Source organism: Polyodon spathula, chromosome 9 (assembly GCF_017654505.1).
Source record: "Polyodon spathula isolate WHYD16114869_AA chromosome 9, ASM1765450v1, whole genome shotgun sequence".
NCBI lineage: Eukaryota > Metazoa > Chordata > Actinopteri > Acipenseriformes > Polyodontidae > Polyodon > Polyodon spathula.
This window is the reverse complement of record NC_054542.1, coordinates 51,322,655-51,348,879: the sequence shown is the minus strand read 5'-3', so window position 1 is coordinate 51,348,879 and position 26,225 is coordinate 51,322,655. Positions and strand designations below refer to the sequence as shown.

Below are 26,225 nucleotides of genomic sequence, written 5' to 3'. Positions count from 1 at the left end.
TTAAGTAATTGAGAGCTCAGCTGGAATGAAAACCAGCAGACTCAGGGGGGGATCCCAGGACCAGGGTTGGAAAATGCCCTGGCTAGATACTGTAGTGGATCACGAAGTTTCAATACTGCAACTGGAATCGAGGCACACTCAGTCAAGGTGGAGCCTTGTTTGAGTTGTAGTCTGACTCAAACTACTGAAAACTAAATAGAAATGTGAAATCAATATACCATCAGCACAATGACACAAAAACAAATCCAATACAGAAGCAACTTGAAGCACGGCTGCAGCTGCACAAGGAAATCAAAGCTGCAACGCGGCACATTTTCACTTCCACTTTTTCATCAGGGTATTTTGGCAGCTCTTGAATGGGTGTGTCCAGGTGGGAGAGTGCATTGCAGCTGTCAAAACAGCCCATCCTGACAACCAATCACAGGGAGACACTTCGCAAGTGTAGAGTGAACTGACACAGAGGCTTCTAAACAGAGCTATTGGAATGAAAGAAAGGTGGAGTTCCTCGCAGTCAAACTTGTTTCAGGCATTACCAGCAGCTTAAAAAAAAATAAAAAATACTTTGTCTAGTTACTAGTCTTGCATACTTTGTCCTTTTTAAACTGGTATTTGAATGAGCCTCACTTGGAGGCTTCTGATATAACATTCTTGGGAATAATTTTTCAAAAATGGCCAATTTAGTTTTTTCACCATTTTTTATTAACTTAATAATAAAACATGGCATTTGAATATAAAGTGTTGGTAAATATTATTAAATTATTATTATTATTATTATTATTAATCCAAGCTTTCCAATCAGACTCTTGTTGCTGGAATAGTAACTAAAGCACCATAAACATCACTTGGCTTGTTGCTGGCATTAAAATAAGCAGGACAACCTAAGAATCAGCCTGCATTGCAACAGTTCAGAAAACAAAGTGCAGCACTGTTGAGAATAATATTACAGTCTTCCACCAACACTGTACTTCAGTGTACAAACGAAGGTGTTTCTGTTATTGCTGGCATTACAATAACAATAAAGAGTTTAGTAACATTCCAGTAGTGTCACGTGAGAGTAACCCTATTCACCGTACTTCACAAATAAAGTTTAGCATTTCACCGGCGTTACAATAACCAGGATAACATATGAAACACGGATAAAGGCGTGTTGACCGACTCTGTGCTCAAAACAGGTTCACTGCTGTGCATCACCGACTGTAATTTAAATAGCGTCCCTTTTAAAGTAAACTCATAATTAATCTTTCCAATAGTTTATTTACTAATTCTACCTTATTTACAAGATTTAACAAGCAGGTGTGTCTCCAGACAGAATGTCTTTATAAAACAAACGGTGTGTAGTGTAGTGACTACACCCTTTACACAGTAAAAGAAATCAATTTCCTTAAAGGAATGTATAGCTAGAAAAATAGCTTTGAGCTTGTTTCTTCAATGTCACATAATATAATGTAATTAAGAAACAGTCATGGTTTAACATTGCTAATTAAAGCTTTATTAAAAGGCAGGTAGCATAGAAAGAAATAAACTAAACAACAATTAAATACTCAAGTAATTTGGCTACTTTCTTCCGGAACGCCCCGTCTGAGCGCAGTACCTTGGGTCTACATTTCAGTAAAGAAGAATCCACAATCACTATGTAACTGTACCTGAGCCCCTCCCAATCACTATGCAACTGTACAGTACCTGAGCCCCCCAATCACTATGTAACTGTACAGTAGCTGAGCCCCTCCCAATCACTATGTAACTGTACCCGAGCCCCTCCCAATCACTATGTAACTGTACCTGAACACCTCCCAATCACTATGTAACTGTACCTGAGCCCCTCCCAATCACTATGTAACTGTACCTGAGCACCTCCCAATCACTATGTGTACTGTACCTGAGCCCCTCCCAATCACTATGTAACTGTACCTGAGCACCCCCCAATCACTATGTAATTGTACCTGAGCACCTCCCAATCACTACGTAACTGTACAGTACCTGAGCCCCTCCCAATCACTGTAACTGTACCTGAGCACCTCCCAATCACTATATAACTGTACCTGAACACCCCCCAATCACTATGTAAATGTACAGTACCTGAGCCCCCCAATCACTATGTAACTGTACAGTACCTGAGCCCCTCCCAATCACCATGTAACTGTACCCGAGCCCCTCCCAATCACCATGTAACTGTACCCGAGCCCCTCCCAATCACCATGTAACTGTACCCGAGCCCCTCCCAATCACTATGTAACTGTACCTGAGCCCCTCCCAATCACTATGTAACTGTACCTGAGCACCTCCCAATCACTATGTAACTACAGTACCTGAGCACCTCCCAATCACTATGTAACTGTACAGTACCTGAGCCCCTCCCAATCACTATGTAACTGTACAGTACCTGAGCACCTCCCAATCACTATGTAACTGTACCTGAGCACCTCCCAATCACTATGTAACTGTACCTGAGCCCCTCCCAATCACTATGTAACTGTACAGTACCTGAGCCCCTCCCAATCACTATGTAACTGTACAGTACCTGAGCCCCTCCCAATCACTATGTAACTGTACAGTACCTGAGCCCCTCCCAATCACTATGTAACTGTACCTGAGCCCCTCCCAATCACTATGTAACTGTACAGTACCTGAGCCCCTCCCAATCACTATGTAACTGTACAGTACCTGAGCCCCTCCCAATCACTATGTAACTGTACAGTACCTGAGCCCCTCCCAATCACTATGTAACTGTACAGTACCCGAGCCCCTCCCAATCACTATGTAACTGTACCTGAGCCCCTCCCAATCACTATGTAACTGTACAGTACCTGAGCCCCTCCCAATCACTATGTAACTGTACCTGAGCCCCTCCCAATCACTATGTAACTGTACAGTACCTGAGCACCTCCCAATCACTATGTAACTGTACCTGAGCCCCTCCCAATCACTATGTAACTGTACCTGAGCCCCTCCCAATCACTATGTAACTGTACAGTACCTGAGCCCCTCCCAATCACTATGTAACTGTACCTGAGCCCCTCCCAATCACTATGTAAACTGTATCTGAGACCCTCCCAATCACTATGTAACTGTACCTGAGCACCTCCTAATCACTATGTAACTGTACCTGAGCCCCTCCCAATCACTATGTAACTGTACCTGAGCCCCTCCCAATCACTATGTAACTGTACCTGAGCACCTCCCAATCACTATGTAACTGTACCTGAGCCCCTCCCAATCACTATGTAACTGTACCTGAGCACCTCCCAATCACTATGTAACTGTACCTGAGCCCCTCCCAATCACTATGTAACTGTACCTGAGCACCTCCCAATCACTATGTAACTGTATGAGCTGAGCCTCCCAATCACCATGTAACTGTACCGAGCCCCTCCCAATCACTATGTAACTGTACCTGAGCCCCTCCCAATCACTATGTAACTGTACCTGAGCCCCTCCCAATCACTATGTAACTGTACCTGAGCCCCTCCCAATCACTATGTAACTGTACAGTACCTGAGCCCCCCCAATCACTATGTAACTGTACCTGAGCCCCTCCCAATCACCATGTAACTGTACCTGAGCCCCTCCCAATCACTATGTAACTGTACCTGAGCCCCTCCCAATCACTATGTAACTGTACCTGAGCACCTCCCAATCACTATGTAACTGTACCCGAGCCCCTCCCAATCACTATGTAACTGTACCTGAGCCCCTCCCAATCACTATGTAACTGTACCTGAGCCCCTCCCAATCACTATGTAACTGTACCTGAGCCCCTCCCAATCACTATGTAACTGTACAGTACCTGAGCCCCTCCCAATCACTATGTAACTGTACCTGAGCCCCTCCCAATCACTATGTAACTGTACCTGAGCACCTCCCAATCACTATGTAACTACAGTACCTGAGCCCCTCCCAATCACTATGTAACTGTACAGTACCTGAGCCCCTCCCAATCACTATGTAACTGTGTACCCGAGCCCCTCCCAATCACTATGTAACTGTACCCTGAGCCCCTCCCAATCACTATGTAACTGTACAGTACCTGAGCCCCTCCCAATCACTATGTAACTGTACCTGAGCCCCTCCCAATCACTATGTAACTGTACAGTACCTGAGCCCCTCCCAATCACTATGTAACTGTACCTGAGCACCTCCCAATCACTATGTAACTGTACAGTACCTGAGCCCCTCCCAATCACTATGTAACTGTACCAGAGCCCCTCCCAATCACTATGTAACTGTACAGTACCTGCGCCCCTCCCAATCACTATGTAACTGTACAGTACCTGAGCCCCTCCCAATCACTATGTAACTGTACCTGAGCCCCTCCCAATCACTATGTAACTGTACCTGAGCCCCTCCCAATCACTATGTAACTGTACAGTACCTGAGCCCCTCCCAATCACTATGTAACTGTACCTGAGCCCCTCCCAATCACTATGTAACTGTACCTGAGCCCCTCCCAATCACTATGTAACTGTACAGTACCTGAGCACCTCCCAATCACTATGTAACTGTACAGTGAGAGCCCTCCCAATCACTATGTAACTGTACCTGAGCCCCTCCCAATCACTATGTAACTGTACAGTGAGCCCCTCCCAATCACTATGTAACTGTACCTGAGCCCCTCCCAATCACTATGTGTAACTGTACCTGAGCCCCTCCCAATCACTATGTAACTGTACCTGAGCCCCTCCCAATCACTATGTAACTGTACCTGAGTACACTATGACTGTACAGTACCTGCGCCCCTCCCAATCACTATGTAACTGTACCTGAGCCCCTCCCAATCACTATGTAACTAACTGTATCTGAGACCCTCCCAATCACTATGTAACTACAGTACCTGAGCACCTCCTAATCACTATGTAACTGTACCTGAGCCCCTCCCAATCACTATGTAACTGTACCCGAGCCCCTCCCAATCACTATGTAACTGTACCTGAGCCCCTCCCAATCACTATGTAACTGTACCTGAGCCCCTCCCAATCACTATGTAACTGTACCTGAGCACCTCCCAATCACTATGTAACTGTACAGTACCTGAGCCCCTCCCAATCACTACGTAACTGTACCTGAGCACCTCCCAATCACTATGTAACTGTACAGTACCTGCGCCCCCCAATCACTATGTAACTGTACAGTACCTGAGCCCCTCCCAATCACTATGTAACTGTACCTGAGCCCCTCCCAATCACTATGTAACTGTACCAGAGCCCCTCCCAATCACTATGTAACTGTACCTGAGCCCCTCCCAATCACTATGTAACTGTACCTGAGCCCCTCCCAATCACTATGTAACTGTACCTGAGCCCCTCCCAATCACTATGTAACTGTACCTGAGCACCTCCCAATCACTACGTAACTGTACCTGAGCACCTCCCAATCACTATGTAACTGTACCTGAGCACCTCCCAATCACTATGTAACTGTACAGTACCTGAGCCCCTCCCAATCACTATGTAACTGTACCTGAGCACCTCCCAATCACTATGTAACTGTACCTGAGCCCCTCCCAATCACACTGTATGAGCCCCTCCCAATCACTATGTAACTGTACCTGAGCCCCTCCCAATCACTATGTAACTGTACCTGAGCCCCTCCCAATCACTATGTAACTGTACCTGAGCCCCTCCCAATCACTATGTAACTGTACCTGAGCCCCTCCCAATCACTATGTAACTGTACCTGAGCCCCTCCCAATCACTATGTAACTGTACCTGAGCCCCTCCCAATCACTATGTAACTGTACCTGAGCCCCTCCCAATCACTATGTAACTACAGTACCTGAGCCCCTCCCAATCACTATGTAACTGTACAGTACCTGAGCCCCTCCCAATCACTATATAACTGTACCTGAGCCCCTCCCAATCACTATGTAACTGTACAGTACCTGAGCCCCTCCCAATCACTATGTAACTGTACAGTACCTGAGCCCCTCCCAATCACTATGTAACTGTACAGTACCTGAGCCCCTCCCAATCACTATGTAACTGTACCTGAGCCCCTCCCAATCACTATGTAACTGTACCTGAGCCCCTCCCAATCACTATGTAACTGTACCTGAGCCCCTCCCAATCACTATGTAACTGTACCTGAGCACCTCCCAATCACTATGTAACTGTACCTGAGCACCTCCCAATCACTATGTAACTGTACCTGAGCACCTCCCAATCACTATGTAACTGTACAGTACCTGAGCCCCTCCCAATCACTATGTAACTGTACAGTACCTGAGCCCCTCCCAATCACTATGTAACTGTACCTGAGCCCCTCCCAATCACTATGTAACTGTACCTGAGCACCTCCCAATCACTATGTAACTGTACCTGAGCACCTCCCAATCACTATGTAACTGTACCTGAGCACCTCCCAATCACTATGTAACTGTACCTGAGCCCCTCCCAATCACTATGTAACTGTACCTGAGCACCTCCCAATCACTATGTAACTGTACAGTACCTGAGCCCCTCCCAATCACTATGTAACTGTACCTGAGCACCTCCCAATCACTATGTAACTGTACAGTACCTGAGCCCCCCAATCACTATGTAACTGTACCTGAGCCCCTCCCAATCACTATGTAACTGTACCTGAGCCCCTCCCAATCACTATGTAACTGTACCTGAGCCCCTCCCAATCACTATGTAACTGTACCTGAGCACCTCCCAATCACTATGTAACTGTACCTGAGCCCCTCCCAATCACTATGTAACTGTACCTGAGCACCTCCCAATCACTATGTAACTGTACCTGAGCCCCTCCCAATCACTATGTAACTGTACAGTACCTGAGCACCTCCCAATCACTATGTAACTGTACCTGAGCACCTCCCAATCACTATGTAACTGTACAGTACCTGAGCCCCTCCCAATCACTATGTAACTGTACCTGAGCCCCTCCCAATCACTATGTAACTGTACCTGAGCCCCTCCCAATCACTATGTAACTGTACCTGAGCCCCTCCCAATCACTATGTAACTGTACAGTACCTGAGCCCCTCCCAATCACTATGTAACTGTACCTGAGCCCCTCCCAATCACTATGTAACTGCAGTACCTGAGCCCCTCCCAATCACTATGTAACTGTACCTGAGCCCCTCCCAATCACTATGTAACTGTACAGTACCTGAGCCCCTCCCAATCACTATGTAACTGTACCTGAGCCCCTCCCAATCACTATGTAACTGTACAGTACCTGAGCCCCTCCCAATCACTATGTAACTGTACCTGAGCCCCTCCCAATCACTATGTAACTGTACCCGAGCCCCTCCCAATCACTATGTAACTGTACCTGAGCCCCTCCCAATCACTATGTAACTGTACCTGAGCCCCTCCCAATCACTATGTAACTGTACCTGAGCCCCTCCCAATCACTATGTAACTGTACCTGAGCACCTCCCAATCACTACGTAACTGTACCTGAGCACCTCCCAATCACTATGTAACTGTACAGTACCTGAGCACCTCCCAATCACTATGTAACTGTACAGTACCTGAGCCCCTCCCAATCACTATGTAACTGTACAGTACCTGAGCCCCTCCCAATCACTATGTAACTGTACCTGAGCCCCTCCCAATCACTATGTAACTGTACAGTACCTGAGCCCCTCCCAATCACTATGTAACTGTACCTGAGCACCTCCCAATCACTATGTAACTGTACAGTACCTGAGCCCCTCCCAATCACTATGTAACTGTACCTGAGCCCCTCCCAATCACTATGTAACTGTACCTGAGCCCCTCCCAATCACTATGTAACTGTACCTGAGCCCCTCCCAATCACTATGTAACTGTACCTGAGCCCCTCCCAATCACTATGTAACTGTACCTGAGCCCCTCCCAATCACTATGTAACTGTACAGTACCTGAGCCCCTCCCAATCACTATGTAACTGTACAGTACCTGAGCACCTCCCAATCACTATGTAACTGTACAGTACCTGAGCACCTCCCAATCACTATGTAACTGTACAGTACCTGAGCCCCTCCCAATCACTATGTAACTGTACCTGAGCACCTCCCAATCACTATGTAACTGTACCTGAGCCCCTCCCAATCACTATGTAACTGTACAGTACCTGAGCACCTCCCAATCACTATGTAACTACCTGAGTACCTGAGCTGAGCCCCTCCCAATCACTATGTAACTGTACAGTACCTGAGCCCCTCCCAATCACTATGTAACTGTACCTGAGCCCCTCCCAATCACTATGTAACTGTACCTGAGCCCCTCCCAATCACTATGTAACTGTACAGTACCTGAGCACCTCCCAATCACTATGTAACTGTACCTGAGCACCTCCCAATCACTATGTAACTACAGTACCTGAGCACCTCCCAATCACTATGTAACTGTACAGTACCTGAGCACCTCCCAATCACTATGTAACTGTACCTGAGTACCTGAGCTGACCTCCCAATCACTATGTAACTGTACCTGAGCTGAGCACCTCCCAATCACTATGTAACTGAGCCCCTCCCAATCACTATGTAAGTACCTGAGCCCCTCCCAATCACTATGTAACTGTACCTGAGCACCTCCCAATCACTATGTAACTGTACCTGAGCACCTCCCAATCACTATGTAACTGTACCTGAGTACCTGTACCTGAGCACCTCCCAATCACTATGTAACTGAGCCCCTCCCAATGTACCTGAGCACCTCCCAATCACTATGTAACTGTACCTGAGCCCCTCCCAATCACTATGTAACTGTACCTGAGCACCTCCCAATCACTATGTAACTGTACCTGAGCCCCTCCCAATCACTATGTAACTGTACCTGAGCCCCTCCCAATCACTATGTAACTGTACCTGAGCCCCTCCCAATCACTATGTGTACTGTACCTGAGCACCTCCCAATCACTATGTAACTGTACCTGAGCACCTCCCAATCACTATGTAACTGTACCTGAGCCCCTCCCAATCACTATGTAACTGTACCTGAGCCCCTCCCAATCACTATGTAACTGTACCTGAGCACCTCCCAATCACTATGTAACTGTACAGTACCTGAGCCCCTCCCAATCACTATGTAACTGTATAGTACCTGAGCCCCTCCCAATCACTATGTAACTGTACCTGAGCACCTCCCAATCACTATGTAACTGTACCTGAGCACCTCCCAATCACTATGTAACTGTACCTGAGCCCCTCCCAATCACTATGTAACTGTACAGTACCTGAGCCCCTCCCAATCACTATGTAACTGTACCTGAGCCCCTCCCAATCACTATGTAACTGTACAGTACCTGAGCACCTCCCAATCACTATGTAACTGTACCTCAGCCCCTCCCAATCACTATGTAACTGTACAGTACCTGAGCCCCTCCCAATCACTATGTAACTGTACAGTACCTGAGCCCCTCCCAATCACTATGTAACTGTACCTGAGCCCCTCCCAATCACTATGTAACTGTACAGTACCTGAGCCCCTCCCAATCACTATGTAACTGTACCTGAGCCCCTCCCAATCACTATGTAACTGTACCTGAGCCCCTCCCAATCACTATGTAACTACAGTACCTGAGCACCTCCCAATCACTATGTAACTGTACCTGAGCACCTCCCAATCACTATGTAACTGTACCTGAGCCCCTCCCAATCACTATGTAACTGTACCTGAGCCCCCCCAATCACTATGTAACTGTACAGTACCTGAGCCCCTCCCAATCACTATGTAACTGTACCTGAGCACCCCCAATCACTATGTAACTGTACAGTACCTGAGCCCCTCCCAATCACTATGTAACTGTATCTGAGCCCCCGCCCCAATCACTATGTAACTGTAGCCCCCTACAAACACTGTGCTCTTACCCACATACATAGCAGACATCCCCAGTTAGAGAAATGCTTAAAGATTTAAAGAGTTTCCAGAGCGTTATATAACATGAAAAAAGAGACTTTCTGTCTCATGCATGAATGTGAAATTCAGCTCTCTGGGTGTTGTAGTGATGTACTGTACTAAGCAAATGAACATTTCTTGGAACAGAAATTCCTTGCCAACATTCCAGGTGCAAATAAATGAAAGTGAGTGGTAGTGCCCTATAGCCTGTTATCTGTACCGAGGGAATAGGTATTGTTGCAATTATTTACTTTCAAACTCTTGTTCACATGTCTGAGCGTTTTGACACACTATTATTATCTATTATTTTTGCAAAACTCAAGTGTTACTGTAGTAAGCAGAGGAGCTCCTCCTCCCCCTCCCTCTTCCCTTCTCCGCCACTTCTAAACCGTAGTTCTCCATTTCTGAAATTTCTAGCATTTTAGAACCTGCTAAACCACAGACTGCTTATTATTAACACACCCCCAACACTTCTGAACCCACATCGAAACAACTCTAAGAAAGTGCATTCCCTCGATTCCTGCAGTAAGATTTCTTCCACCCTTGAGAAGGAGCATTCCCTCGATTCCTGTAGTAGGATTTCTTCCACCCTTGAGACAGTGCATTCCCTCGATTCCAGTAGTAGGATTTCTTCCACCCTTGAGAAAGTGCATTCCCTCGATTCCTGCAGTAGGATGTCTCGTCGTTCATCTGAGAACTTCTCATTGCAGGAATGCTACAGCTGTATCAGCATACACAACAGCATCTGTTTATTTATAGCAGGTAATCGAACCATGTGAAAACTCTTGGTATAACACTTTTTTGTGATCAGAGATAAATACAGTATATACACAATCCAAACTTGTTTCTTACCTTTTTTGATGATATGAATTTAGGCCGATATCTGACTCTGTCTGAAATGAAAACAAAAAGAAAAAAGATGAAAGTATTAACAGGGTAGATATGAACTACTGAGAAAATAGGAAACAGCTGGGACTTGTGAGCTAATTATTAGCACTCCTCCTCCCCTTCATCACCCTGCTCCTCATCCTCCCTCCCCCTGATCATCATCATCCATCCCCTCACCCTCATCATCATCATCATCATCCATCCCCTCACTCTCATCATCATCATCCATCCCCTCATTCATCATCATCATCATCCATCCCCTCTCTCATCATCATCATCATCATCCATCCCCTCACTCTCATCATCATCATCATCATCCATCCATCTCCTCATCATCATCATCATCCATCCCCTCACTCTCATCATCATCATCATCATCCATCCCCTCTCTCATCATCATCATCATCCATCATCATCATCCATCTCGTCATCATCATCATCATCATCCATCCCCTCACTCATCATCATCATCCATCCCCTCATCATCATCATCATCATCCATCCCATCACTCATCATCATCATCATCATCATCCATCCCATCCCTCCTCATCATCATCATCATCCATCCCCTCACTCATCATCATCATCCATCCCCTCACTCATCATCATCATCCATCATCTCATCTCCATCCCGGAGTGAGGTAGTAGTAGGGTAGTGGAGTAGATTAGTAGTAGGGAGGGAGAGTATAGTAGTAGGAGTGAGGGAGGTAGTAGTAGTAGGTGGGAGGAGTAGTAGAGGTAGTAGGATGAGTAGTCATCATCATCATCATCTTCTATCATCCTCACTCTCATCATCATCCTCCATCCCCTCACTCTCATCATCATCCATCCATCCCCTCATCATCATCATCATCATCCATCCCCTCACTCTCATCATCATCATCATCCATCCCCTCACTCATCATCATCATCCATCCCCTCACCCTCTCATCATCATCATCATCCATCCCCTCACTCTCATCATCATCATCATCCATCCCCTCACTCTCATCATCATCATCCCATCCCCTCTCTCATCGTCATCATCATCATCATCCATCCCCTCACTCTCATCATCATCATCATCATCATCATCATCCCCTCTCTCATCATCATCATCATCCTCCATCCCCTCACTCTCATCATCATCCTCCATCCCCTCACTCATCATCATCATCATCCTCATCTCCCATCCCTCACTCATCATCCATCCTCCATCATCATCATCCTCGTCATCATCATCCATCCCCTACTCTCTCATCATCATCATCCCCTCACTCTCATCATCATCATCCATCCCCTCACTCTCATCATCATCACATAGTATAGTAGTAGGACAGGAGTGAGTAGTAGTAGTAGTAGGTAGCAGGCTCCGTAGTAGTCGTAGGAGGTAGCGGTAGGGAGAGAGAGTAGGAGGTCCTCCCGTCTGAGTCAGTAGTAGGGGGGAGTGAGAGTACTTCAGTAGGTAGGGGCAGTCGGAGATAGTAGTAGTAGGTTAGGGCAGTGCAGCAGGAAGTAGGGAGAGGAGTGAGTAGTCAGAGTAGGTGTAGTAGAGAGTAGTAGTAGTAGTCGGAGGAGTAGTAGGAGTAGTAGTAGTAGATAGGAGTAGTAGGGTCCCGTGAGTAGTAGTAGAGTAGTAGTAGGGGTAGCGGAGTGAGAGTAGGTAGGAGAGTCGTAGTAGGTAGGGGAGTAGTAGTAGTAGTAGTATAGTAGGTAGCGGAGTAGAGTAGAGGAGTTAGTAGTAGAGTAGGAGTAGAGGAGTCAGGAGTAGTGAGTAGAGTCGTCGTAGGTAAGGGGAGTGAAGTAGTAGTAGTAGTAGGAGTGAGTGAGTAGTAGGAGTGTGAGTAGGTAGTCGGAGTGAGAGTAGTAGTAGTAGTAGTAGGGAGGATCGAGAGTACAGTAGTAGTAGTAGTTAGGAGTAGAGTAGTAGTAGATATAGGTACCTCTCTCATCGTCATCATCATCATCCATCCCCTCACACCCTCATCATCATCATCATCATCCATCCCTCCTCATCATCATCATCATCATCCCCTCACTCTCATCATCATCATCATCATCCATCCCCCCTCATCTCATCATCATCATCATCCATCCCCTCACTCATCATCATCATCATCATCCATCCCATCACTCATCATCATCATCATCATCATCCATCCCCTCACTCTCATCATCATCCATCCCCTCACTCTCATCATCATCATCATCCATCCCCTCACTCTCATCATCATCATCATCATCATCATCATCATCCATCATCATCATCATCATCATCATCGTCATCATCATCATCATCCATCCCCTCTCTCACCGTCATCATCATCATCATCCATCCCCTCACTCTCATCATCATCCCCTCACTCTCATCATCATCATCATTCATCCCGTCTCATCATCATCATCATCATCATCATCATCATCATCATCCATCCCTCTCTCATCATCATCATCATCATCATCATCCATCCCCTCTCTCATCATTAGAGTAGTTTGAGGTAGAGTAGAGAGTCCAGAGTAGTCAGTACAGTAGTGAAGTAGAGTAGTCAGGAGAGGTAGTAGTAAGTAGGTAGGGGAGTGAAGTAGCAGATTAGTAGTATAGTAAGTAGGGGGTGAAGTAGTAGTAGTAGTAGTACCCTCACTCTCATCGTCATCATCATCCATCCCCTCACTCATCATCATCCATCCACTCTCTCATCATCAGCATCATCATCACCCTTCTGTATAGATGGTCCACCTCCCCTTTCTCTGACATTAACCAATGGTCAAGGTAATTTAATTTATTGTGTGAGTGTTAATGTGTGTGTGTGTCTGTGTGTGTAGTCTAGTGTGACAACCTCTGAACTCAGTGCATTCTTCACACTCCTGGAGACAAAAGGTCCATACATCTGCCTTGTTATCTCCTTGCGACCCGCTTTGATGCCAGTGGGATTCTCTCTTTTGATCTCTCTGAAGTCTAGAGCCTGTTCCCTTCTAGTCCACAGCATTGTTATCTCATTAGCTTGCAGTCATTGTTGGGCAGTTTGTAGACGCATCGTCTCTATCAGTGGTTAGCAGTACATGCGATTTGAACCAAACAGTCTGCTATCTGCAATATTAGTCTCTTTTCAGAAAAGAACACCAGTATAGCTCTGCTAGTCCACATGCGTAGCAAACCCCTAATCAATTCTCAATCCATGTTTTCCAACACCCTCTCATCATCATCATCATCCATCCCCTCACCCTCATCATCATCATCATCATCATCCATCCCCTCTCATCATCATCATCATCATCATCATCATCATCATCATCACTTATCATCATCCATCATCCTCACTCTCATCATCATCCATCCCCTCACTCTCATCATCATCATCATCCATCCCCTCACTCATCATCATCATCATCATCATCCATCCCCTCACTCTCATCATCATCATCATCCATCCCCTCACTCTCATGATCATCATCATCATCCATCCCCTCTCATCATCATCATCCTCCATCCCCTCATCATCATCATCCTCCATCCCCTCTCTCATCATCATCATCATCATCATCAACATCAGAGGTCTCGATCCCCTCAGGTAGCAGAGAGAGTAGTATAGAGTAGTTAGGGGAATGAGCCCCGCAGTAGTAGTAGTTAGGGCCCCACTCAGAGTGAGAGTCCACCCCTTGTAGAGAGTGAGATCATCAGAGTAGTAGGGATCCTCCCTCCCCTCATCATCATCATCATCATCATCCATCCCCTTACTCTCATCATCATCAATCCCCTCACTCTCATCACCCATCTCCTCACTCTCATCATCATCATCCATCCCCTCACTCATCATCATCATCATCATCATCATCCCCTCCTCCTCCTCCTCCTCCCCTCATCATCATCCTCCTCCTCACCACAAAACCCAAAAACCTCACTAACACAAAAGTACAATGTGCCGAACACAAGTGTGTGGAGTGTGAATGTGAGAGAATGAGGAAGCGTAAATGTGTGTGCGACAGTGAGTGGGTGTGTGTACGTGTGTGGAGTATGAATGTGAGAGAGTGAGGGAGCGTGGATGTGTGTGAGACAGTAAGTGTGTGTGTGTAAGTGTATGAGGGAGCGTGAATGTGTGTGCGACAGTGAGTGGGTGTGTGTACGTGGTAAAATGCATGCAAGTTTTAAAGTGATTGGTCTGTATGGTACGTAAAGTAGTAGGATTACATTAAGACTGGACATGGACGTTACCAAGTACTGGACCAGCAAACTAAGAAAAAGTTTAGTGTGCAGAGAAGGGATCTGCATGATCTTTTAAAGCACTGTGGCGAAGTGCCCGCCCCTGTGTGTATTTTGTGTTTATGTTGGTGTATAGTCATTGGTACATGGTATATAAACGGGTCTGTGTAACACGAGTGTTTAAAATGCATATTTTTATTTAGGCACAAGGATTGCACAGCACTTCACATGCAATTAAAACGTAATAATATGTGAGCATGGGGAATTGCACTTTATTAATTCACATGCAGTTGCACCGCGACTGTAATTGAACGCTTGATTAGCAAATGAGTCACGGTCATGCTGCTTTTATGCAGCTGTTTTCACCCACTCGGGGTTGGGTGTTCGGTGAGTGGAGAACGGGATTGGAATACGAGGTAATAAATAATAAAATAATAATGTAAAGTTAAAATATCTGCTCACGTGTTTTGTGTAGTGTTAGTCCATTTTGTTTTTCTTTTGTTTTGGCGAATGTGCCGTGTCTTGTGTTTTTGTGTTTGTTACAACCGTTTATTTTCTGGCTGTCTGTTCATTTTTTAAATGCTGATCGAAACCGTTTCGCTCAGCTCCACCAAACTCCACCTCTCTGTCGTTTATTTCTTGTTTCTGGTCTGACGTCACCCACTGCAGCCGTCTTTGTGACAGAGCAGGAACCAATTTCTTGTTAAACAATATTTAATTCCCATAAAAAACAATTAAAAGTTTCACCTTACCAGTAACAGGCTCCCATCACCGAAACGTAGCACCTCCAGGATGGTATCTGATTGGATGAATGCTGCAAAGACAAATGGAGAAGCCTCTTATTAGGATAATACAGCAGCTGAGTCCAGTAGAGTGATAATGTGTGGGACACAACACTCACCCCTTTCAACAGCATTAGGGAATACTGAAGAACACAAGTCTGTTTCTAAACTGGATGTGCTTTTAAAATTGGATGTTATGCAATCTTGATTCAGGAGTTACTGCACAACAACATCCTGATACAAAGTACACCCACCCCTCGTTATACCGCGGATTCGGACATATTGCGATCCTGGAGTTGGCTCCCCATTTTTACTGTCTAACTGAGTGTGCCTTAGCTGCAATATACACAGACAATTTCACTTAGAATTACTGTTTGTTTTATTTTGTACTGCACACCACAAACAAACAAATATATAAAACAATTAAAGCATTAATGTCGGACTGTTGTCATACACACACGCATTGCACAATAACACAAAGCAAATTAAATATCTACTTGCTGAAGCGGTTTTTATTTCAACCAATGAGATGTTCACGTGTGGCAGCAATGCACTGGCAAAGGTCACAGGGCAGTGACGTCAGCTCCTTAGCAACAAGCCTGTTGGGAGCCGATTCTTTCAATGCAGCAGGTTTGTCCATTTGAGAAAGGAGAGGAAGACGCAAGAAATAAATTGGAGACTGAAGTTGATGAGAAGCAATTACCCTCCGCAGTAAGAATTACAACAGTGTGCTGCTTTTTATACGAAAAATGAGAAAAAGCAGGTTGGGTAGGGGACTTATAATGGACTCTGACGGCCCCCAATAAAATTAAGGAGTGGCTGTACAGTATTTCTTAGTCTATTTGTTTTTCTATGGGTCTCTCGCTATAACACGGCCGTCGATGTATAGCGGATTTATATTGGACCCCGACCCCCGCGACATAGAGTGGGTGGTGTAACTGAATCTCTTTTGCAGGTGTGTTGAGAAGGGCCGCACAGGTGGGGCTTATCACAATGAAGCAGCAGTATCCGAATAGAAGTGTCCCATCGTAAAAACAGAGCAAAGTGTAAATCACAGAGCAGTGAAAGCATGGGTAAGCACTGTAAAGCACAGAGAGGTATGGCATAGCATATTAAAGTACGGTAAACAATGGCAAATGCACAGTAGAACCATAGGAAATGCATGGTAAAAAAAAATTTACAGATCCACTGCAAAAATACCATTGCAAACTTTTCTATGGGTAACTGATGTAATCTTTGAAACAGAAGCCCTTTCCAAGCGAGCACGTATCAGCCCACATGCAAGTTAGACAGAAGCACAAAACAACAAAATATGTTGGTTGTACAGGCCCTAATTCAAATAGTTTGTAAATGCACATTCAGAATTGAGTAACATTGTTTTAATAAACTACAACACGACATTTCTCAAAGGCATACATAAAATCCAGTACTTGCCCAAGTTGTTTCATGCTAGTGTTCTACTTTCTGAATGGGTTTATTACCCCGACATGTGCCTTTGCCCTTGCTTCAAAACAGGTCCAAAGATATTTAAAGCAGCTCTTAGACACATGTATTGTGAAAGACTGGCCGACTTCTATTTCCATCCCTCGTGTTTGGAAAGGAAGTATGTGGTACACAAGAAAACAGCTCGGTAGCCACAGGGCTGACCAACACGCTTTACATGAGCCTGTGTGTGCAGTGCTGAATCAGCTTGTATTGTGGATGTTGTGTATCAGTGTTAATAAGCCTGTGTGTGCAGTGCTGAATCAGCTTGTATTGTGGATGTTGTGTATCAGTGTTAATAAGCCTGTGTGTGCAGTGCTGAATCAGCTTGTATTGTGGATGTTGTGTATCAGTGTTAATAAGCCTGTGTGTGCAGTGCTGAATCAGCTTGTATTGTGGATGTTGTGTATCAGTGTTAATAAGCCTGTGTGTGCAGTGCTGAATCAGCTTGTATTGTGGATGTTGTGTATCACTGTTAATATTTAATAAAATATTTATAAAATATGATAAAAAATAAAAAGTGATAATTAAAAAGGATATGCAAGACATGTCAAAAGTAAGAGGGGTGCTTTTGTTGTTTTAAGAAGGCAAGCAGCTTTACAATGAAATGCTTGGGTCTGACCTGTTTGTTGCCATTTGTTACCACTGAAAATCAACTCTGCGTGTCTACTAGAACATGCAACCATCTCCAGTCTAAAATCTGTACAAACGTGGCACGCTAACTGTACACGTAAACTTGCCTGTAACACCAAAAATATGGACAGCCAGATTTTTAATGAGTCTGTTTGTAGAAATCCAGATTAGTATGAAATGAGGAGCCGATTAGAAAGGTGTTTATAAGTGTGGTTTTTGCCATCGGTCATTTACACAGCTCAGCATTTATTTGCATGTTTGAATAAATTCAAATCCCAAGATATACAAACCACAGTTGCTTTCTGGCTTGCAAGCAAAGTTAAATGCAAGCCTACAGCATTGCCGACTGCAAGCAACACATCAAAACAGCATGCCTTGGGCCATGGGTTAAAAATAAACCTGCTCAAAGTATGCTGGTTTACATTGCGTACTGTTCTACTGGATTAGCATGTATGCTGTGAATACACGTTATACTTGATTGTTACTTTGCAATAACTCTGTAAACATAATTCTTACACTTGAAACTGCAGACTGCCCTTATACTGGCATAGGAAAGATAACACCACATCTATAAATACATCCACACAGACAACAATGTTTGTGTCTATTGCTATAACTAATGTACAAGTTTGACAATGCATACTATTACAGCACAATTAACACAATATCACACTGGGATTGCATGCTCCAGCTCTATAAAGTGCTGCCCTTAGAGTGCTTGTGCAATAATAATCTGTGTAAAGTGTGTGTACAATAATAATCCATCTGTGTAACGTGCTGCCCTTACAGTGCTTGTGAATAATAATTCACACCAATTCTGGTTCTCTCGTTCCCTGACTGTGGTGAAGTCAAATGAGCAGGTACTAAAACCCAGTCTGGTCTTGACCCAGCAGGGTGCAGTGGATCAGAGAACTGTGCCTTTGGATTACTGTTACCAGAGACAGTTACCAGACAATGTCATCAGTAAGATAGGACCCCAAGATTATACCTGTATTCTTACATGCCTTACTTAAATTGGTGAAAACCGTAAACCGTGACCAAGCTGACAATTCTGTGGCACATGATATTTTTAATTCAAATGCATTTATTTTTAAATTGAAAGTTTCTTTTTTAAATTTTGGATTGACGGTAATTTATAGCATATACAAACGTTTACCAGGGAGGTGCAATTGCCTAATAACCTTGCATTTTTATAGGACTTTGAAAGGTCAGCGTTCCAGCTTGAGACATATTTTAATCATGATGCCGACTCAATTTTTCAAAATAATCTTAGATAATATGCAGTAAATTCCTCATACTTTAAAGGAGAACAGTGAATTAAATGTCAGTTTTGGAAGCAATATGACATTTTGTATTTAAATGCCAAGGTTTTCTGAAATCACTGCTACACTGTGTCTGTACTGCAGGGCACTTGTCAGCTGATCCTGTGTGTACTGTTCACACCAATCACTTTGTCACATACAGTAGCTTGCAACTAAAACAGCTGGGAATGTTTGAACTGTTTCTGTTTACCACTAATTGAAGCTTTAGGGTCAGAAACATAGGCCTAATTTTAACATGCAGGACAGCTGCCACTGAAAGCAGGGATGGAAATAAGACTCCTATTGCACAGCAGTTTCACCCATCCCAGGTTTTCCTATAAGCTTAAATTAGCTATAGACACGTGCTCAGGTGTGTCTTATTAAGCTCATAGTTAGACCAGGAATGTATCAAACTGCTACGCAATGGGGGTCTGGAAAGACACAACAATGAACAGTACAAGACACAACTCACGCCACAATGTCAATAAGATTTCACACACTGGTTTGCCATAATAAGCATACCCAACCCAGTCTCTAAACGCTGTTGCACTTTAATCCTTTGCAGGGTTTGATCAGGTCCGACATTATCAAAAAGACGTCGAGCACAGGTCTCTAGTCATTTTTTCTCTGGAAAAAGCCGAGAAAACCTTTCAATAGCCGAGTGAGACCAATAGGAGCCGGGAAAAAAACGAAAAAAACAAACGAGCGTATTTGAGCAATACACAGAGATAACACGGACACAAACAAAAAAAACAGCTGCTTCCACATCTAGTGCGGAAATAAAACCATAGACACTTGAAGAGCTTTTTGAGATGTTATAGTAAGAAAATATTGACTTGGATTGCATTATTGAGGAGTTTGGTGATAGAGTGATCAGGAGAAGATTTACCAGTATGCACGACTATGAAGAGGTGCATGAAAAATATAGCAAACAAAGGGTGGGGCTTGGCTGGAGATGCAGTACTGAGTGTTCTTTGCTATGCAGAGCCTTTTAAACTGGTTTTACTCTGAAAAAAACAAAAAAAAAAAAACAACGTGTGTAAAATAAACAGCGTGTGTGAAAATAAATTGGACCAGATGCTCCTGACAAGCACTGAATAAATGGACCGCCAAGGGTTAATGCCAGATCTTGCAACAGCAGGTTTCCATATCTGATGCAGTGTGTGCTGTACCGGTCATCCAAATTAATGACAGGTATGTTGCGTTGAGCCAAGCCTGGTCTGTTCTGGATTAGGCAAAGCAGCAGGGAACTGGATGACACCTTGAAGCAGGTACAGCAGAGCACAGAAATACAGACACCTGCCTGTACAGCACAAAGATATAGGCACAGTACAGAGACACACACTCGCACAGCACAGACACAGTACACACACACACTGGAACAGCGACAAACAGTACAGAGAAATACACACACACACACTGGACACAACCCCATTCACCACAGCACCACACACTGGACACAACAAGATCATGCAAGACCAATTATTGCTTAAAGGTTTTGTAAACCTTATATTCCCCAGGACATAATGTCACAGGGATCCAGTGTTATGAGCACAAGACGTCTTGAAAGAATAGGCTCAATTGCGCTGGTCATTGTGTGGCCTGTAAAAGAAGAGCTCTCTCGCATATATAATACATTGGAATAAAAACATTGCGTCCAATGTTAGTGTAACCCTGGTAAAAACATGAATAGCAACATAGCATCCAATGTTAGTGTAACCCTGGTAAAAACAGTATAGAAGCATTGCATCCAATGGTACAGTAACCCTGGTTAATATGCCTGAATGCACATGTGCAGCAGTTAAATACATTGATCGAAGAGACTAGTGCTGCTACTGACTGTTCTGGAAATCTTAATGATACATGCGATCGTCCTCATGGGCTGCTTGCATGATGAACAATATCATGATAAGATGGTCACTTAATGCCAGACGAAAATTAAAGAAGTTGGGGAGAGTACTGTATTCATACCAACAATACAACACACTTATTATTCATTGGTGAATTACAATTAGCTACCATACGAATGATAGACCTCTATTACGATACGTGTAAAGAAAGGAAGCCGATTCATGAATGCGCAGTGAATCGCTCTACCCCTGATGTGTATGATTTTGAATGCTTCCCCCAGTTCTAAAATAACGGCTTTCTATGGACACGCTTTGAACTGAAACTGCTTTACAGGAAGATGACAAACTGCTGAATCGTCAAACAACGAAGGCCAAGCAAGTGTACATTCAGCCAGCAAGCTGAGCATCTTTAACAGCAGGTTCACGAACCCTGATCTAAAACCACAGGGCTGTGTGCCACAGTGCTCCCCCCTGCTCTCAAAAGAGCCTCAATTCATTCCTGATCTAAAACCACAGGGCTGTGTGCCACAGTGCTCCCCCCTGCTCTCAGAGCCTCAATTCATTCCTGATCTAAAACCACAGGGCTGTGTGCCACAGTGCTCCCCCCTGCTCTCAGAGCCTCAATTCATTCCTGATCTAAAACCACAGGGCTGTGTGCCACATCCCCCCTGCTCTAGAGATTCCTGAAAACCACAGGGCTGTGTGCCACAGCGCTCCCCCCTGCTCTCAAAAGAGCCTCAATTCATTCCTGATCTAAAACCACAAGGCTGTGTGCCACAGTGCTCCCCCCTGCTCTCAGAGCCTCAATTCATTCCTGATCTAAAACCACAGGGCTGTGTGCCACAGTGCTCCCCCCTGCTCTCAAAAGAGCCTCAATTCATTCCTGATCTAAAACCACAGGGCTGTGTGCCACAGTGCTCCCCCTGCTCTCAAAAGAGCCTCAATTCATTCCTGATCTAAAACCACAGGGCTGTGTGCCACAGTGCTCCCCCCTGCTCTCAGAGCCTCAATTCATTCCTGATCTAAAACCACAGGGCTGTGTGCCACAGTGATCCCCCCTGCTCTCAGAGCCTCAATTCATTCCTGATCTAAAACCACATCCCCCCTGCTCTCAGAGCCTCAATTCATTCCTGATCTAAAACCACAGGGCTGTGTGCCACAGTGCTCCCCCCTGCTCTCAGAGCCTCCATTCCTGATCTCTGTGTGCCACAACTGCTCTCAAAAGAGCCTCAATTCATTCCTGATCTAAAACCACAGGGCTGTGTGCCACAGTGCTCCCCCCTGCTCTCAGAGCCTCAATTCATTCCTGATCTAAAACCACAGGGCTGTGTGCCACAGTGCTCCCCCCTGCTCTCAGAGCCTCAATTCATTCCTGATCTAAAACCACAGGGCTGTGTGCCACAGCGCTCCCCACTGCTCTCAAAAGAGCCTCAATTCATTCCTGATCTAAAACCACAGGGCTGTGTGCCACAGTGCTCCCCCCTGCTCTCAAAAGAGCCTCAATTCATTCCTGATCTAAAACCACAGGGCTGTGTGCCACAGTGCTCCCCCCTGCTCTCAAAAGAGCCTCAATTCATTCCTGATCTAAAACCACAGGGCTGTGTGCCACAGTGCTTCCCCCCTGCTCTCAGAGCCTCAATTCATTCCTGATCTTGAACCACAGGGCTGTGTGCCACAGCGCTCCCCACTGCTCTCAAAAGAGCCTCAATTCATTCCTGATCTAAAACCACAGGGCTGTGTGCCACAGTGCTCCCCCCTGCTCTCAGAGCCTCAATTCATTCCTGATCTAAAACCACAGGGCTGTGTGCCACAGTGCTCCCCCCTGCTCTCAGAGCCTCAATTCATTCCTGATCTAAAACCACAGGGCTGTGTGCCACAGTGCTCCCCCCTGCTCTCAGAGCCTCAATTCATTCCTGATCTAAAACCACAGGGCTGTGTGCCACAGTGCTCCCCCCTGCTCTCAGAGCCTCAATTCATTCCTGATCTAAAACCACAGGGCTGTGTGCCACAGTGCTCCCCCCTGCTCTCAAAAGAGCCTCAATTCATTCCTGATCTAAAACCACAGGGCTGTGTGCCACAGTGCTCCCCCCTGCTCTCAAAAGAGCCTCAATTCATTCCTGATCTAAAACCACAGGGCTGTGTGCCACAGTGCTCCCCCCTGCTCTCAGAGCCTCAATTCATTCCTGATCTTGAACCACAGGGCTGTGTGCCACAGCGCTCCCCACTGCTCTCAAAAGAGCCTCAATTCATTCCTGATCTAAAACCACAGGGCTGTGTGCCACAGTGCTCCCCCCTGCTCTCAGAGCCTCAATTCATTCCTGATCTTGAACCACAGGGCTGTGTGCCACAGTGCTCCCCCCTGCTCTCAAAAGAGCCTCAATTCATTCCTGATCTAAAACCACAGGGCTGTGTGCCACAGCCTCAATTCATTCCTGATCTTGAACCACAGGGCTGTGTGCCACAGTGCTCCCCCCTGCTCTCAGAGCCTCAATTCATTCCTGATCTTGAACCACAGGGCTGTGTGCCACAGTGCTCCCCACTGCTCTCAAAAGAGCCTCAATTCATTCCTGATCTTGAACCACAGGGCTGTGTGCCACAGTGCTCCCCCCTGCTCTCAGAGCCTCAATTCATTCCTGATCTTGAACCACACACAGGCTCCCCACTGTGTGCCACAGTGCTCCCCCCTGCTCTCAGAGCCTCAATTAATTCCTGATCTTGAACCACAGGGCTGTGTGCCACAGCGCTCCCCACTGCTCTCAAAAGAGCCTCAATTCATTCCTGATCTTGAACCACATGGCTGTGTGCCACAGCGCTCCCCGCTGCTCTCAAACAGCCTTGATTCACAGAACACCTGCCTTGATTGTGAAACATTCATATTGTTAACGCTCATGCTTTGCCTCCTCACACTTATTCGTAACATACAAGCAAATTGAAAATACATTTTCCCTAACCATCAAAATGTCTAAAGGGCTGGATATACTGCTTGTAGTGCTGGAAACGCATACAGCAGCAGCATACGATTTAAGAGGCTAACAGCAGCCATGTAAAATTACAGCAGTATCTAACAATATCCTGCCAGATCAGAATGAATGCAGTTCCCTTTATGTCAAGTGGAGGCTCAGGCTGTCTACTGATGGACTTATCCCACAGTGGTTCAAGCACAATGGCGGAGCAGCGTGACTGCAAAATGAAAAGGAGGCTTCAGGTGGATGCACTGCAAGGCCCAACACTCTCTATGAACACAGAGAAGCTGAAACAGTAGGGTGTTCTTGTTTTAAAGTGAGCGCTACTTTCACTTGGATTTTGATTCCCAGACTGTAGAAAACCGCAATTGTGCCTTTTCAGCAGGAGACAAAATGGGTGCATTACAATACAAATATACCCGATTACTGTGATCACCAGGCTTGCTGCATAACAGAGAAGCTGCTGTAGAGCAGGGGTTGAAATAAGACTCCCATTGCATAGCAATGTGATCCATTCCTAGAAGACTCCCATTGCATAGCAGTGTGATCCATTCCTGGAATAAGACTCCCATTGCATAGCAGTGTGATCCATTCCTAGAAGACTCCCATTGCAATATGAGGTGAATTTCCATCCCTGTAGAGTTTAATCGAACTGTTACCACTGCAGCGTACTGCATGCCTCTCCATCTTGCTATTGTATGCAGCCTATCTGATGTACACTACATATATGTTTTGATCCTCTTTGAAAGGAAGTAGGAAGAACTTGAAAAAAACATTTTTTTCAGTGCTTATGTTTGAATAGACTCCCTTCATGCTCAGTTGTACTGCATTAAGTTTCCCATCTTTGCATATATTAAAGTTACGGTAGGGCTACTTCTCAAACTCCATAGAGTTCATACAAATTGTTTTATATGTTTCTAAAAAAATTTAATTAAAAAAAATGTGCGATTGAAAGGGAGAGAAAGTGGTCTCCCATGAAGCCATTAGCCACCTCTAGACTGTGATTTATAATAAAACAGAAATCCACCCACCACGGTAGAAGTGCAATCTTACCCAGTTTAATTACTTTAGGCCAAATGCCTTCACCCAGCACAGCGCAGCACACGGTTCTGATAAAGCTCTGATCATGAATTACTGAACTGTGCAGGTTTCAAAAGTTACACATCAATGTCTTGCCACAAACAAGCGTGTCCAGTTGAACAAACAATGGCTATGGAGTTTGACCACTGCAGCCTGGGCTCAACTTTTAACGCAAAAGCAGGTTTAACCGTATATCTGGTATTTGATCAGAGACACTAAATGCATATTATTTCAATGAAAAGTGAATGGTGCAGGCAGATGGCTACTGACCTTGATAGATTTCCAAGGTAGCAGATTTGGACTGTGTGTGTGTGTCTCTCATCCTTTAGATTTTCAAAGCCATTTCTTTTTTTCTTAAATGCTTAACCAGTAAGAGATGCCTGTAAAAGGTATATGCATGAAATATTATGAAGCTAGTACAAGCAAACAGCGCAGGAACGCTGCTGCTAAACTATTCATAAACTATAACCTGGGACTGAATCATCACACTTTGTACCTTCAGAAAGCTGGCTCCACACACGTGTTCTGCATTACATCCTTTACAGCCAGTAGCTGGCCCATTTACAATATCCAGCACGTTTGCTTTGTCAAGATTTTCTTGTCAGCACTGCAGATTAGGGTTCAAGAAAGTCTGATCAAGCCACAGTCTTTCATGAGTACTGTAAATACTGACTGCCAACAAAGAAAACAGAAAGCTTTAGTAGGTAACCACAGGCTTACTTTAAAACATGCACAACATTTCTGACTATAAAACAGCAACCGGGTAATGTTAGCTGTTTTTGTTAGTTCATCGCAGGTTTCAGAGAGGTATGCAATAACATTTAGAGAGTTATGCAATAGCTCTCTCAGCAGTAAAACATGCTGTTCTATTAATAGCAGGCTGTAAAGGAGAGGGGCTCCTCCTATTTCTGAACATACCTGTAAGAATACTAAGCTGAACACTGGCACAGCTGACTAGAGAACAGTGAAAATGATCAATATAACAAACACCAGCTTATACAAAATTTCCTGACTTTACAGTCAGTACAGGAAACTAGCAAGGGCTCAGAATACTGTACCTGCAGGAGCAAAGTATAGAAACAAAAAAAAAAAAAAATCAGATATGAAATAAAAAAAACAAAGAAAAGAAACAATCATCAATGTTTACTTTGAGTAGAAGATTTTGAAATTTTCTGTAGCTGTCATTTGAATGATCTAAACAGTGGATTTCAATACAGATCTCTAAATGGGAGTTTTATATC

At 44.8% G+C, this 26,225-nt stretch overlaps 1 protein-coding gene across 3 annotated transcripts in view; it reads right to left on the bottom strand.

The window, feature by feature from the left end:
- The window catches only part of LOC121321021 (transmembrane protein 131-like), a 79,048-nt gene that overhangs the window by 49,551 nt on the left and 3,272 nt on the right, over positions 1–26,225 (bottom strand). For all 3 annotated transcript variants that reach the window (XM_041259920.1, XM_041259923.1, XM_041259922.1), the window contains exons 2-3: positions 15,646–15,707; positions 10,680–10,720 (exon numbers count right to left, since the gene is read on the bottom strand). In XM_041259920.1, the coding sequence (XP_041115854.1) occupies positions 10,680–10,720; positions 15,646–15,707 (103 nt within the window). The remainder of the gene's footprint in view (positions 1–10,679; positions 10,721–15,645; positions 15,708–26,225) is intronic.